Genomic DNA, 16,612 nt, shown 5'->3' on the forward strand with positions numbered 1-16,612 from the left:
AGCTTCCTGGCACGGAAACCCACCCCGTCAGCCGTCGTCAATTCTGGCGATCAGGGGAGCCGCGGAATTCCCGAGACCTCACGCTAGCACATGATTGGCTTGTCGACGGTCACCGCTCGTTCTTTCTCCATGCCCTCTGTTTCCTGCGAAATTGTCGACTTTCTGCAGGGAGGGGATGCATAGCGAGTTCTCTCGCGATCCTGATATCATGTCAGCGAATCGGCGCATTGACTCGTTGCCGCAATTCTCAAGCTTGACAGCCGGAGTTCAATGTTTGCGGAGGCTCGCCGAGCATCCCGCGGCTGTACAGTGTGAAGGCCAAACACAGTTCCTGTCAGTCGAATGGTTAAACCATTCAGCATCTCCAACCATTCTTCCTCATTTATTTGCAGAGGTTTCCCTCGGAATAGCAGGTCATAAATCTACATCGACGAATCGGGACATTATTCATGCATGCACGCATGCGGGCCAGCAGGTACGCAGGCAGGCAGGCTGGGAGGCGGACGCGGAAGGAGACAGACGATCTCATCCTCGGAGCCGAGACGTAAGCTGGGTTGATGGGAGCTCAAAGCGAGCAGGTCGGATACATTTTCCGCATCTGGCACGTTCAATTCGTCTGAGCCTTCGGGCCCAATGCATCGATCGAATGTCCCGCGGGGATGACCTTGATCCGAAGCATCACAATTTCGTGTTGAGTGGGTCCGGATTGCAATGCCAGAGTAGGACGCATCGATAATAACATGGAAATCGGTTCGGGACGCGTAGCAGGGTAGAAACTATGGAGTGGTCGGATTCTCGAGAGGGTTCACCAGTGATGCTCGAATGATCCAATAGTTGCGAACATACATTTGTATGTATATCGTGGGGTTTCATATCACCAGAAGGGAGAATACAATATTCATTTCATTGACGCATCGAAACAGATTCTGATGAGTTTCCTGAAGCGCTTCCCACACTCGCTTCCTTTGATGCGCATTCTCTCGCTGTAGTCTCGTCGAATGTTTGGGTTGCCAAACGGTACCAAATGGAAGGAACGCTCCGTCGGGGAACGCTCATGGATTCTTAACGAGGCTGTACATTGCTGATCAATTCGATCAAGCAGAGTGGGACTCTCTCTACCAGGAGCTAGACTTACTGTACACGAGACTGAGCTTATATACCTCATGCATCATGGAACAATTCACAGGCTCTCTCCAGATCTGGCGGAGAGTGTTTCCCCGCGACTTGTGGGAAATCGAACACGACGCTATCACTTCTGTGGATGTTTACTCCCTGCTCATTCGTCGAACAGACACGGCAGTCGTCTACGGCGGGCAGTAACATCTTCAGGAGGTAGATTCAATGGATCCGAGCGAGGTCGGGGCAGAGAGCGCGCCATGACGGGAACGACGAGTCCAGAAGAGCTGTACGGATGAGCGGTGGATGAACGGGATGCGCACGAACTGTTTTCGGGAATCGCTAATAACGGTTCACTCTTCCGAACGAAAGTTGTACCCTTCCGATTATCTTCAACACGTTATCAGCAAGATTTTCGACATAGTTTCCGCGCTTTGCGTTGGACTCCTCATGATCGAGGCTCCCGGAATCCACCGGTGACAGATTGTGGATCTATCGAGATTGTGGACCGAGCAGATTTGGATGAATCCTAGGGATCGTGACGTCAGTCTGCGTCTTCACGCGTGGTCCCTGTGACGTTCATCGGGTGCTTCCAGGCAGGTCAGACACTTTGAGAAGGGGCAGGGAGTGAGCTATGAGCGCACGCTTTCAGACGTTGGCGACGGCGATCTGATCATCGTCGATTTCTGTTTGCACTGAAATCGACGTCCGACTGGGCGCATGTGGCGGCGGAGTCATCGCGAGCGCAGCCGCCGCGCAAGTGCAATTGCAGGCGGACGCCATCCTCGAGCAAGAGGGCTGGTCCTCGGTGGGCACGACGCAATGCATACGTTGCGCGAGCGCGGAGCATGCATTGGAGGCATGCGCCAGGTGAGGGCTAAGCTGCTGCTGTTGATTCTTCCACGCGTCCTCCATGAGACTCGCGGTCGTTTCCGCGTTGCCTCCGTCGCATTCGGATAGCGTGAGCTCATAGTAATAGGCGCCCACGCACTTCATGCAGTATATCTGAAAAGGTCTCGGTTAGTCTCGTCATGTCCAATTCGGGCATGTACGCTTCCAATTAGTTCCCCTGGGCCCGACCTCATTACTCGTCAGCTCATGGGATCGGCTCGACGTTCGAAGAACAAAGAAATCTGCCAGCGGAATTTTCGCCGCGCTCTTTGACGATCGCGCCACTCAGGCAAGGCTGAGCGGTCCCATCCTGAGCGGGACGTCTTTGTCTCGGTTCCGTATTCGCCAGACGACAAATGCCAGTTCAGGCCCCCGCGGGCAAGAAGGTAACTAACTTATGTCAAAGCTCTCCATGCGTCTGCAAACAGCAGAGCACATGTCCAAACAATGGCTCTGGAAGAGCTCGTTTCTTTGCCTTCTTGTTCCTCTCCAACGGACCTCCGTGAATAAACGAACAGCCTGAAACCGACCAGTCGGTTGTCGTCATAACACACTCGACTGGGTCCGCTCGAACCCCTCCAAGGTCGGAGGCAAATGGGTCGTTTTCTATTTGATACAAGAGCAATGAACAAAACCCAAAACCACTCGAAAGGAAGCAGCTTAGAGCCAGACAACACGAAAACGGATAGATACAAATAATTTAAGGTCACTCGCTGCATCAACCCGAGTCCTGGCTACGCAACCGTTCGCGGGACGATGCAGCACATCCAGAAAGCAGCGTAGAAGACAAGCTGAGAGCTCATGATATTTTTTCCACCGCTCGAAATATCCATCAAGCTGGATGTCGATCGGATATTGATATTCCATCGACGCGGAAGATCCCTCTCGGCTTCCCGGAGGAGGATCCTGGTCACCTACCATCAGAAATACTGTCGTCCATGAGGCCATGACACCAACTAGTGCGTAGGTTGAGGAAGCGAAAACTGCAGCGATCACTTGCATAGAAGCAATGACAGAAGTGAAGAGCGTATTGATGAATTGCCAGTAGAGCCAGAGCAGGACCAGCGTTGAGCGATCCTAAAATAGACAGAACGCGATTATTCCTTATGAGTTGTGACTTCCCGCCCCGACGATCGCATTGAAATTCTTTCAGATCGGAGATCCATTCACTCAGATCCTTTTAATGAGTCTGACCCCCGAGGCAAATATTTTGCTCACGACCTGGACGGATTCTGTGATAAGTCGCGCAGACTCAAGGCTCCGTGAACGTCGCGTTTCTTCGAGCAGCTTGGGCTTGAGCTTTGAAGTCGCAAGTCACTGGAGGCAGCCTCGATCATTTTCAAATCCCGAATCCAGCTCGACCCGAGATGAATGGACGAATGATCCCGTATGCGCAGATCTCCGAATTGAGACTAACGATGGGACAACGTCCCCCCGCATAAGAGACGGTCGGTTCCCAGTCCCGTCAGCTTGGGGGATGAGGTCGTCACGATCAGAACCAACAAGCTCGCCGGCTATCTTTCGGAACTTGCTTCTCCCCGATGTCCTCTCCACGCTTGGAGATTCGCCAACACAGCTGGATTCTAACAGTGGCGACTGGTGCAATACGAAGACTCAGCCCGGTTAGGCTCCAATTGACGCTCGTCTAGGGGATCACAGATGCAGCAAAAAGCAATCGATAGCGAGCTCGACTGAATTGTTTCATCCTAAGCCTGCTGCTCAACGAGTTCGCCGTGCAGGTTTCCGAACCAATGAGAGACGACGAAGAGTCAGATGGAAGAAGGATTACCTTTAATAAATTCTAACCCAACACCATTACCCCCCTGACTCTGCTACGAGTTTTCGCGCGAATATATCGAGAGAATTCAGGCAGCCAGCGTTCCTGGCAGCCCGTTTGTAGTTCTGGAGCATCCGAACAGATGCGGTTTAAAAGCCCTCGATGGGTCGATTTATCTTCATTTATTTGCGAGGATGGAAGAACCCACAAATACAATTCAATGACCGCCGGATCCGGTCCGTCAGCCGGAGACGCGTGCCGTTGGATTGGCCGCTTCGCTCCAGCTCGTTCTGCGGTGCTGGTCGCGCGCATGACTCCGCCAGGTTTTATCGAATCATTCGTAGTCTTATGTACGGGAAATACGGCTGCTGGCTCTCATCTCCCGAAGGAGGAGTGTTAGATGCACATATTTCAGGGACACTGGGAAGCGGAGTGGGACTAATCTATCGGAAATTTTGTGATTACACAGAAACTCTTACATTCTTTACGCCGTAGAACAGAACGAGTGATAGAATAATGTCCAGGCAATTTTGAATGATGATGGAGTAGGCGACTTTTTGAACATCTGAAACGGAATAGAACTTGCGTCAATCTTCAGGTCGTCATTCACTCAATCGGAAACTTCCACCGATTTCGTACCGGTCAGTGTCACTGACCGGGAGAGTCGGCTGCGATTAATCTGATCGTCCGCATAATGTAGGTAGGTTCAACGCTCGCATTTCCGTCTGCTTGGAGCATCTCTCTCTCAGCGGGGAAGGGGGGGGGGAGGGCAGAATTCCAGTTGGTAGCTGTGCTATTCGTGCTGCGCGTTGCCGCCGGCTGGAACACCCGAGGAGTTTCGCTCCTCTTTGCTCGGCATCAATAGCACCCCGAAGGTTCTGCTTTGCGACACGGTGTAGAACCGACACGATCGTCAGATCAATTGGCTTCCGTCTCCGAACGCGTTCCGCATGTTTTCCTTTCGACTGAACCAACAAAGTTCTTCAAGCGGTCCAGGAATAGGCAGAACTTGGAAAGAATTCGGGGGAAAGAAACAGCGCGATATGGCACTTTGATCTCGCGCCTAGGATACTTGCGCTTCTCTCGCAACTCCGGCTTCCTTTGACGGGTTGTTCTGAGCTATGTTTAAAAACCCGAGAAGATGAGATGATTCCATTGAGCGCCAAAGCGGGGCGAGGATTCCCAACCGATGGCAAGATATCTCCCCATCGTCGCGTGCAGTGGCGGATCCAGAATTTTTTCTCAGCAGGGGGAGGGGGGGCAGAGCCATTGTCTTGGTGGGGGCCAACTGCCCCCCTCTGAATCCGCCACTGGTCGCGTGGAACAAAACGGGAACGTCTGCGACCGCAGGGATAACTAGTCGAGACGCGCAAGGAAGGTCGAGCGAGATAGGAGAGCTCTATCCTACCGGCAGGATAGGGACCGTCGCGTCACTTTTTCGAAGCACATGATCTCTGGTAGCGGGAGCGAGGTTCTCTCGTGATGAAGAAGCCACGCCAGCGGAACAACAACAGCGGCGGCCGTGGGACAAACAGATGGACGCATCCCAAGAGAGATTGCTCGCGGCGGCGGCGTGTTCAACTCCATTTGTCGAGACGAACGCGGCAATCCTCTGGCACGATCATTTGATATGCATATGAGGCCGAAGCCTGATGCCGGCTTGAGTTTGTAGTTCCTTATCTTCGCGAATCATTTCCGCGTCCCTTGCTGCATGTTGCTCTTTCCACTGCTTACTCCTCGGTCGCTGCTTGTGGTCCGCTATCGAGCCCCGGCTCAACGAGGGTCCGCTCCGGATAGCGGACCTCATCTGCAAACGAGCGCGAGTAGACATCGTAGGCAGCGTGGAGGAGCACGCATAGCAGGGAGGCGGGGTGCGTCTTCGGGAACAATTTCCATAAGAGAGTCTCGCGCAACTTTTAATCAGGTCAGCGCTGACCGATCTCCTCCCGCAAAAACCTGGGCGAGATCGAGAACGTTCGACCGCCCGTCTATTCCGGATATTCCCACGCTTACGGAATCGCCGATGGCGCTGCGCGAGTCTGTGGTGCGAAAAAAAACTTCAAGAAAACCCCCAGAAACAAGCGTCGGGGCTAAATCGTTTTGAATGCCTTCGCAAGGGGCGCCAATGGTGATCTCGACCAAGAATTGGATATTCTGAGTCCGACCACAAGGCGGGTCATTCGAATGTGCTCCGCCGAACGAGCTGAGGTCGGCGCGTCGCGTCGTAAATTCTGTCCTAGAACATCATGAAGCATTGAATACTGCCGATTCCTTCAATTTTCGGCGACATTTGGATCATGGACCGAAGTTCCCCTCGGAGGGCAGAGGCATCCCACGGGATATCTCCTCCTATCACATTCTGGGACAGTTCTGCTTCCTCGCACTACTTCATGCGATGCGAATTTGCGAATTTCGCGCGAGACAATTGCGGAGCGGTTCCTCGTGTTGGCCTCCGCTCGGGAGAAGAAGTCAACCCGAGACGTTCTATCAATGTCAGATAGCCAAAACGTACAGGGAGCTCATGCAAATGATGATTCTCCTTGAGCCCAGGGATGTCTCTTGAACAAATTCGGGAAGATCCTTCCGACTCATTCTGAAGGCAGTGAGAGAACTAAACTGAGCTCTTTGACTGCTCGTTTTCCTCTCCCCGTTCCCTGGAAGAATGAGCTGTGCCTGAACCTGGTTCGCTCGAGCTGAGCCAACCTCGGGGGATGGATTTGCAAAACTTCAGAACTGATACCCCTAACTCTGAGAGAAATAGCCTCGGAAAACCATCCCGCCTTGGGCACGGAGGTCCATCGACTTGATGAACGGTCACTAATATCAATAACGTCGTGACACGTCGATATCCACGTCACGGACATGGTGGATGCCTAGGTGTCCCGACCCTTCCTTGAGCTCATGGCGGGTTTACCGCAGGGCGCCATGGAATGCTCCGTGGGTATGAGGAATGATTCGACGTTTGACCGTCAGAGAGGGGGTTCGGCTTCGCACATCAGAGCTCAAAGGCTCCTGGAATCCGCCAACTCTGGAGAGGATCCCTCCGAGTCGTCCATCAAAGGTGAAAGCTCGACTTTAACGTCTGACGTGTCTTGGGAGCTGCGTTGTCCTTCATCATACACCTTCTCCATGAAAGCCAAGTACGACCGGAAGGCTCAGAAACAGTCGAGAATCATGTCTTGGAGTCACGAAAATGGAGGGAATGACTGCGTTTGAACCCTGATCGCAGGAAACCGGATAATTATTACGCTCCGGGATATTCAGAGATCCAATCGCATACATGACGTGAGGAAATCGGCTCGGATACCGCATAGAAAACACTCCAGGAGCCGTTAGTCGAGGACCTTTGCTGTTTCAAACTTCGGGTCACGTTCTATCGGAAGTTCGTGAGTTGGACTCGAAATTCGCCCCTATGCAGTCCACGCTCTCCCGGCAATGGATCGAGGCTAGAACCCAGTCCACGGAGACCTGATTTGTCGCTCCGACCGCGTCTCTGGGATGAGATAATGATTCTCAGACCACGGTCCGTTGAGCTAGTTCCAGCCCGCGTCGCTGTCGCGGAGCTTCGACCCCAACTGTACCAGGGAAAGGCCGATTTGGGGCCTGATTCTATGCGTCAGGATCCGAGTCTAAGCTTTGTAAATCAGTCACCCAGGTAGAGAGAGACATTCCGATCTTCCAAGACGTGACCGACTTGTTCACCGCGCTCGCATGAGCATCATATTCCAAAAGAAGCGCGAGTCTTCGGCTTTGGCCGACAACGGGTGAGGAAACAGACTGGTCGAAGGGGAAGTGTGAAAGTGGAGCTATACCTTCTTCACGCGAATCTCCGCCGGTAGTTCCTTGCGGAAGTTCCGAGCGGAATTTCCCGCCGGAAACGGACAGACCAGCGCGAGGCAGGGCGGTTCGTCATGCCGTCCGACGCTGCTTCGCCGCGGAAGTCGAACTTTCACCGAAGCGACCTCTAACTTGAGAGAATCCCCCCAAATCGTTTGCCTTTTCACCAGAGGAAAAGAATCCAGACTTCCGATCGTATTCTCGGCATCGACATGCATAGCGGGAGCGAATTCCTCGAGCCATGAGCATCCCCCATCTGGGAAGAGGACAACATACGATGAATATGTTGAGTATGCACCGCGAACGGATTGAAGCCCCATTCCGCACGTTTGAAAGAAATTTCCGCAGCGTGTTCGAATGCGAGGCGGTCGATGCGCGGGTCAATGATTGCGCTCTTGATAGGAGACTCCAGAGGCGACCGCTTGCCGGCAGAGATTGAAGTGCTTCCTGCAACGGAATATCCACTACCTCAGGCATTCCGACGGAGGAGCTCTGAGGGTGAAACCGAGTGTCCCTTCGATTCATCTTTCCAGAGAGAATCTGAGCAGGAATTCTCATCTCGGATCTCACCACTACAAACCAAGAAGCAGCGGGAAAGAGCGAATTTTCACAAAGTGGGACGCACGTTTCTTTCCCGAACAGCCATCATACACGAGCGGAACACTCGACCGCTCCATCGGTCGGTCCGAGAATCCTCCCAATGACGTCGGTCGAGAGACCGACTCCACGAAATATCGCCGATGGTGGCAACACACGTGCCCGACTCCTGGCGCTCACTTTGCAGATTTGTTCTGGAGCTGAAATCGGCGCTCGATGGTGTCGACATATTGGAACAAGGAATTTCCGGGTAACGTCTGTTTTATCGCTGCGGCTCCTGGGACGGAATGGATTCGGCGGTAATAGCGATCGAGTCAAATACTTTTGTTTCCGACATGTACGAGACTCCAGCTCGCAAAACAATCATTGCTTTTTGGAGCGTGGCAGCTTTATTTCGGACCGAAAAATGGATACAGGATCCTGCGATCAGATAAGTTTTTTTTTCGGATTTCGAAACGAGAAGCTAGCGTGTTCGTTTTTTCTCAACCAGCAAACACCTTCCCAAGATTCCCCACGGTGGCCTTCCGAGAGAAATTCAATCGGCCACGGCCAGAAGTTCGACCTCCTCTGCCTGCAAATTGTCGCCGCGTGCAGTTGCTCCTGATTCTGGAGTGTTGCAGTCAAATACACGTAAGAGAGGAAGCACAGTTCTACGGGGGGCCGATAACTTCCGAGTTGCGGAAGTGTCATCGTACTCGACGGCGTACCCCGATGGTAGGTAGCCGAACATGTTCGTGCCAAGTCTCAGCTTGTGCTCGCCATGAATCATTACGGAGCTCTCCGGATCAATCGTATTGAGCAGCTGAATGGCCAAATCCAGGAGTCGGAAAGATCACTCCGAATGACGATTAGAGTGATCCGGTGGGCGAATTACTCAGGATGGGGTACTTTGTTCCCGGATAGAGCTCCGGTCGACTCCTGGTGATTCGTGACTGCTGCCCCGCGCGGAGGGATCAGCGAAGAATCCTTCATTCCTACTTCATTCCGACGTACCTCAAATATGACGTCATACACGAGTCACGCGGACAGCTTATCAGGGGCTGTCGAAGCCCCGCTAAACCGTCACTGCTTATCAGGAAGAAATTTCATCTCCATTGGGGCGCATATATCTCCGTGAGGCGCTCTGATTCTAAGGAACTCCTCAAGGTCATCACTCGAGCCCATCAAGTTGAAATAGCAATACTTTCCGAATCCTAGCGGCAGCGCAGTGATCTGCACGGGGTGTTCAGGAGGCGACCTTGGGGCGAAATCCGGCCCGCGAGGCGATCCAATCCGGTCCGCGGTCAGATTTCTATGATTGAAGTGAATGCGGTCGCGAGCAGGATCGCCGAGGAAATCCAGATAGAAAGAGAACCAGTGATGATGAAATAAATGCAGGAGCTGTCATCGTACTGGGATAATTAACTTTTGTGGAGGCTAGCCTCCGCCTGAATTGGACAGCCGCTCGCCCGTATATCCGAGTCGGTAGACTCGAGACATCAATTCAAGAAGGAATAGAAAAATAACGCGAAGGGCCTTCCTCAGATGAACCCGACCAACATTGCGGCGTTCAACTCCTCATATCGGGTACAATGCAACAATTCTCCCGCTCGTGAACGGCCAGTGATATGGCGCTCCCAGACGCAGGAGCAACGCAAGGTTCGCACAATGCTGTTGGAGGCCACCATACTGCGCGTTGAGCGCGAGCTCCGGCATTATTCTGTTCATGTTCTCGGAAGATCCTTTGTCCTCGAATTTCTCGTCGAACATCTTAGGCTCAACGATCCACAGGCTTCGTCTTCTCCAAGCTCCTCAGCCCGTGTGAGGGAGAAGGTCTGCCCTCACTGATCTACGAGTAGTCGGAAACACGTAGTGCTCCTGAAATTCGCCGCCTCAGAGGCCGGGAACAAACAACAGCTTCCGCGCCGCCGAGCCGAAAGCTTCGTGGATTCCCCCGCAGGACGTGCCAGGATGGCTGTATTATTCGATTAGTTCGATAATTATAATTATAATTATCGATACCCTGGTACACCTGGTATTCGACCACATTCCCCTGCTACATTGCTAGAGAAGCCAATTATATAGAAAACGACTTACCCACGGCGCCAGTGTCATCTTCTCGGTAGAGCTTGACGGCTTGGTATCGGTCCGGGTTTATCATCTGTATATATCCATAAATGATCAGGCATCGCATAGGCTGAAAGGAGAAAAACAGGAAGGTGAAAGCGGACTCTCTCGGGTTGGCGATTACCTTCCTCATTTTCAGTGTACTTGGTCATTGTAGACGGTGCTTCTGTTCACGTCGCAAATACGCGTTCTCTATGCATAAAAGCATCAAGTTCCATCGTTCATCCATCCTGCGAGCCGTTGGTCTATCTCGAGAATCGCAATGACTTCCTCTCCTGGCAAGTCAATGCACTCCGACGGAAGACCGCAAGCAAGTACGTTAGCCGTCCTCGTTCGGATCACAGATCACGTAACATCCTTGGCTCGGTTATTTTCCGCCGAATTCCCTCCTGCTGAGTTCCGAAGGAAGAACTCGCTCCTGGGACCCGTTCTGTTCTATTGACGCTCATGGGGCATCCGGAATAAACTCTCACCCGTCTTATTCCTACCCACGGTGTTCCGATTTCTCCATGAAATCCCTACCCCGCGGGACCTTCAATCCTCCCTGTACCGTCAGATCCACCGCGCGGCGGGCTCGACGCTTCACATCGTACAGCAGCCAAAACCGCATAATCCGGCAGGAAGCTGAGGTCAAGAACGAATCTGATAGTTTGGACAAGCTTCGCGGAACTTGCGGATAGCGGGTGTATGAGAGAACGGTGAACTTGTCCGATCGCTCAGCTAATAGACTCCCTGAGTGAGGGCGATCAGGAGCTAGAGTCGGCGTCGGCCGATGATTGCCATTTGCTGAATTGGCAATTGAGCGAGCGATCTGATGCTGCACAGCAACGCGATCCAGCCTCGCAGAAACGGAGTCGGATCCCGGCTCCCTCTGGGAAACGAGGCTATTGGTCCGCAAGTTGGCCTCACTGTACCACGGGAACCTTCTCGAACAGCAATGCTGACCGGGTCGATTGCTCGAAAACTTCGCCTATACAACATAGACGCGTTGCAAGCGTTTTACGCGATCACTTAGAACCGACGACACCAGTGGGAGGCTGGGTTCCGAAGGTGCTCCAGTTGTCTGCGAGCATATTCGTCGTCCCGACTTAGATTGAATCCATGGCATCCTGGTGGACGAAAGGCAGTCGGCAGCGATGTGGTTCTCCGAGCGCAGAACACAGCATACGAGTTCTGCTCTCGTCGAGCGAAGATCTGATCAGCTGAATGCTCTCCAATTTTTGTTCCGTACGTATTGTGGGCTGTGAGTTCGGAAATTCTTCCCGAGCTCGCCCCGAAGCGGAACTTCTGATGCACTCTTGGACGGATAGACTGTCCGCTTCCCGGGGAATAGATCGCGCTTGAGCGTTCCCGTGGCACCCGGAGAAATGAAGGTATGATGTCTGGACGTGGCGCGCTCATGTAGAGCATCAAACTTCCCGCCGAGACGTCTGCAGCGGATGCGATGACAGCCTGCCAGTAGATTATAATGAGCTGTTCGGTTGCAACCGCATCGCAGAGGTAGCGCTTTTGATGGGACTACTTGTTTAGGCCGTCTGCGACTTGGAAGATTCATCTACCCACAGCCATTGGCTCCCATGGATGCTCTCCGTCTCCCTTCAGGGGCGGATGAGCATCCTCTGGCGATTAAAATCGAGGAAAACTCCTCCGCCGTTGAGCTCAGAAAAAACTCCGTCTAATTCGGTTATAATTTTGTGCTCCGGCCAACGGACGCCATGCTCAGATCAGCGTCGGCTATCACGATTTCCGCCTTCGCGTCGGACAGGGGGAGATTTTCGAGCAGCGAACCGCTGAATAATCCGGCTGTGCCACATTTGCAGCTGCATTCGGATGAGCTCGGTCGACCTCATCCGAGTCCGGCAATACTTTTCTGAGCATTGTCTTGAACACTGTTTCGTCACGCTCTCCGCGGAGCGTGTCGGTCCCAGAAACCGACTGAGGGCAGAACACAGCCGGACAGATCCCGGTTTTCCCCGCACCCTACTCGATTTTCTCTCCGTCAGACTTTTCTCGCCTCCGTCCCTGAGGTAATCGTACCGCTGGCCGCCGTAGAGGGAACCGATGCGATGCTTCTTACACGTGCGAAGCCGACTGTGAGCAAAGAGAATTACGCGATCGTCCATCCGTGAACAGATGTAGATTACACTCGGACACGAAGCTAGCAGAAGGAGCTTCTTCTGTTATTCCATAATAGGAGGAAAATTTTCGCATATCCCACGCCACGAAGGGGCTCCGTTAGCTGAGCTCGAATTGAATTAGGTAGGAATACTTCCGAGAGATTTCCCGGAATGAGAGCACCGGGGAACCACGATATTGAGCAAAGGCGGGACAGAAGGCAGGCTGGTCGGCTTCGTAAAACATAAGGGAGAGGAGAATGATCATCACTGGTAACTAATGCACGCGGTAACCGCCAGCGTCGCGTCGTCTTCTCTCGCAGGATTAGAAAAATGCTATAAATTCACCACGACCATTCTCCGAAGCATTAGAAGGAAGACACGGGGAAAAGAGCGAACCTGGGATGGGAAGGCTCACGTTCTTCCATATCCGAGCGAAGACACGAAACCTTCAACGGCAATGAAGCTCTAGTCTCGGGTCATTTCCTTTGTCGCCAGATTCGTCCCATATTCTGCCACCGTGTTTTCGTCGCCGAATACAATGAGGGCGCTGGCGTCCGCTCCCGGAACGATGGGTTGAGCAGAAGCGTCTGGCGGGATTTTCAGCGGAAGGGAGTTTCCGAAGACGGGGAGTCACACTTGTCCTGATACCTGGATCGTCCTCTCAGTGATCGAGCAGCACGGCGGGATAATTACGAACAAGCTATGTATCTATAGCGCGTAAAGATCGCCTACCCTCCAGCTCGACCCCTCTCCCTTCACGGCAGATATGCAGCGATCTCGGGACGTTGCTTCAGTGGCTGATGTCTGAGAAGCGACAGCCCAGTGTCGATCACTCATTTATCGACTGCCATCTCTCGGGACGAGATTACCCCCTTTGAATTGCTGCTCTACGTCAGGGAGTAGAGAGAATCTCAGCCGTTTGTGTCTCCGCGCTCAGGGAGCGCGTAGCTCACGACAGCGACGCCGGAATCCGGCGTGACCGTCGCATCTGCTGGTGTCAAGTATTCTGCGGTCTGAACCTTGAGTTCCACCTCACCGAAAATCGCAAATGTACGAAAGACTGCTGCCACGGTCGAGTCTCATACGGCTTACCTACCCAGTAAACTCGAGCTCTGTTTTCTGCACGAAACTCCAGCTGTCGGAATTCCATCGGGACTCGATCCCCTCCCGCTCTAAGGGCGTCGTTCTCCGACGGGACAGATGGATTCGGCTCACAGGATGCTGATCGTGGTCCCCTCTCCACCGTGTCATCGGTATACATGCACAGTATGTGAGCTCTTGGGGTCTGTTGTCCCCTCCTTTCCACCTGCTTAGTGTGCTTAGTATAATGTGAAATCTCCTGACAGCGAACACTATCTCGTGATAGCGAAATTTCATCATGAGGAACGAGGAAAAGAGCCAGATTGAACTTTGTAGAATGGCTCACCTGCTCAGACAAAGTCGGACATTCGCCATGGCGAAGCTTCTGGCTAATCGGGGAAACGATCTCATCGGAAACCATCTCGCATCATTACTTCAGAAAAGCGTTCGCAAACACGTTGATGGTGGGCGGAAGTTCGTGGAACAATATATTCAGGTGAGCCCGATCCCTTATTTGGTGTACCTTCCGAATATCGGGGAACTTCAGTCAGCGCATAGCATCTCCGATGCCTGAGAATGGTGGGGACATGCAAGCCGAAGATCGATTCTGAGAAACGGACGAGAGGGATGAGATAAAGAGGAACCCCAGCGAGTAACAGCCAGCCAAGATGGAGAAGAGACTTCCCCTCCCTCACAACCTCATGAAAGGTCCCTTGACAACCGAGATGTTGAAAACTGGGTAAGGCAGAGAGAATCCTTTAAGGAAGTCATCAAGACTCTACGTGAGACTTCTCGCGTGGAGAAAATGTTGGAAGCGAGGGGTTTGCGAGAAAGGCTCAAAGCGGAAGCCCTCCCAGCTCCCATTGATTTCGTTCTGCGCTGCGCACATCTGAGACTTCATTCGGATCAAGTGTGAGATCAATTGCCCGAGAGAACACTCCTGAACCAAATCACGCGATTCCCCATACTTTTCCACCGTCTCCGATCGCTGGAGGCGAAGAGTCCGGGAACGGAGACCACAAAACACTCAACAGAATTTCCTTAGGATTCATCCCACGCATTCCAGAGGCTGTCCATCCCTTAGGCTGAGGTTCGCAACCTCGGCCACTGTGGCAGCGAATCGAAGACCACCGCGAAGAGGATGGAAGTTCCCCGGCTGCGATGACAGCTCAATCTATCACCCCGAGGAAGCGCACTCGATGGGTCGACCGCCGCTAACTTGGCTCGACTCGACTTCTGGCAGCAGATGTAAATCCGCTCGGATGTGCTGGATGCCCGGAGGTGACATCCGTAGAATGAACGAGCGCATCCCTCAGCTCAATAACCAGAAGGAAGGAGCCAGCCGGACCACAATGCGCTGGACGTCTCGCTGGGATCGCCCTTTCCAGGAAATTATCGCTCGATTGTCGCTTCCTCCTCTAGAGCGAGGAGAGAAGAGGGAGCCCGTCCGGCTCAGCTCAGACCGCAGCTCATGAGCTAGAATCAATGGCGAGGAGGATTCCTGAAGAATTCGGCCGATCCAACGACGCAAGCGGCGGATCAGCAGCTCCTTCTGCGAACACCTATCACGAACTCATGCAGATAGGAAAGTGTTTCCGCTCGGCAGAGCAGCTGGTGGAGTGATCGGTGGGCGATTAGTGGAGCATAAGCCGAATTAGCACCGAGTAGGCTGTGATTCCACTCGAGTTGGCCATCGAGACACCTCCTGCCCTATTGGGTGGAGAAGAGGTTTTCAGTCAAACGATTGAAATCTTCGACAAGCTTAGCATCTCCCCTTGCTATATGAAAGATGGTCTCGCATTTAATGATACGCCATCGCGTCTTTTTCATTTTCCTCGATTCATTTTTTCAGAGAATTATTTACGCAAATAAAACAGAAACTAGGTTCAGGGAGTGATCTCCTACAAGGAAGCTTCCGGGGTTGGTGATATCATGATGAGAAAGAAGGAGAAATTGATATTTCTGATGAGATTGGCGACATGATCCTACTGAGGGCTAAATACAAGCGGCAAAGCGAGGAAGACCCGATACCACCTCTCCATCAAGCCCCGCGGCGAGTGAGCGGAGGACTCATCGAGTTGAAGGCGAGTAGCCTTCAAACTCCATCGAGCTCGAGACGATTTTTTACTTTTTCTTAATCGAACTTTGTCGTCCATTGGAAAGAATGTTCGCATCGTGCCGGAGATGGAACGGCACGCCATGAAAACTCATGAGCGGTGTGGAACGCTGGAGAACACGCTCCCGGAGTTTGTGCTTGAGATACTGCCGGAGCTCTCTCAGCCCTGCATGGTGGATCATTTATCGGTATTAAGTAAACCTTGTCCTTCGATTCCGCTTCCATTGGCAGCTTTCCCGACTGAGGAATCGAGGGGCTTCCGACCCTTTTTGCTGGCTTGTGAGGAAGGAATTTCAGAGGAGAGCAAGGGAGGCTTTTCAAGGAAATGAAAACGGCGAGGGCGATCGCCGTTTGTGGAAAGTACCCGCATGGCCAGACTGTCAAGTTCGCCGCCGAGGCTCTTTGCGTGCCCGTAGAGGAGTCAAACTTCGCTCGCTCATAAGCACCGATAAGATCTTCTGCTGTTCGAACCAGGTTCAAGGTCTCCTCGATCATTAAGTTCTCGCGAGACTATAAGAGCACGGACTGACTAGCATACGACGCAAATCCACCACCGTGCTCCTGCTGTGTTGCTCGACATGCTCATGCTGATAGCGATATGCGGTAGGTTAAAAAACTGTGACTCCCTGTTTGTGGAAAAGCCGGAGAAATATCAATTTCCCCTACTTTCTCTGGCTTTCGGGAAAACGAAGCAAACCCACTGGGATATCTATGGCATCCTCTGCGTAGCCCATTATGCGTGATGTTTCGTGACGTAATTTTCGAGATATAATCACGCTCGATACGAGCATCTGAATAATAAATAATCATCCTCGCTGCAATCTCAGGCCTGGCAGCTCCGTTGGTCGTAAACGCCGCCGAAGACTCGTGCGACATACAGGCTCTGGACGAAGCCGCCGAGGACCTGATTTTTTCGCGGGCTCAGGGCACGAGCCTCCGACAAAGGCTGAACTTTTGGCCGCATGTCCCGCGTCC

General features: G+C 52.7%; 1 protein-coding gene across 1 annotated transcript; it reads right to left on the reverse strand.

The window, feature by feature from the left end:
- Positions 1–1,764: 1,764 nt before the first annotated feature.
- Positions 1,765–10,358, reverse strand: LOC114828434 (uncharacterized). Its single transcript, XM_029112598.1, has 4 exons — positions 10,295–10,358; positions 4,264–4,349; positions 2,926–3,084; positions 1,765–2,121 (listed from the first exon to the last, which is right to left on the reverse strand). Exons 1-4 carry the CDS (start codon positions 10,356–10,358, stop codon positions 1,765–1,767), a joined length of 666 nt encoding a protein of 221 aa, XP_028968431.1.
- Positions 10,359–16,612: the final 6,254 nt, after the last annotated feature.

Source organism: Galendromus occidentalis, unplaced genomic scaffold (assembly GCF_000255335.2).
Source record: "Galendromus occidentalis unplaced genomic scaffold, Mocc_1.1 scf7180000077517, whole genome shotgun sequence".
Taxonomy (NCBI): Eukaryota; Metazoa; Arthropoda; class Arachnida; order Mesostigmata; family Phytoseiidae; genus Galendromus; species Galendromus occidentalis.

Bases quoted from the DNA above. Each gene is read 5' to 3' on its own strand.
- LOC114828434 (XM_029112598.1), bottom strand. From the start codon at position 10,358: ATGATAAACCCGGACCGATACCAAGCCGTCAAGCTCTACCGAGAAGAT. The intron at 3,085-4,263 runs GTAAGAGTTTCT...TGTCTATTTTAG, and splicing joins TGTTCTACGGCGTAAAGAAT to GATCGCTCAACGCTGGTCCT. The intron at 2,122-2,925 runs GTAGGTGACCAG...AGACCTTTTCAG, and splicing joins GGACGACAGTATTTCTGATG to ATATACTGCATGAAGTGCGT.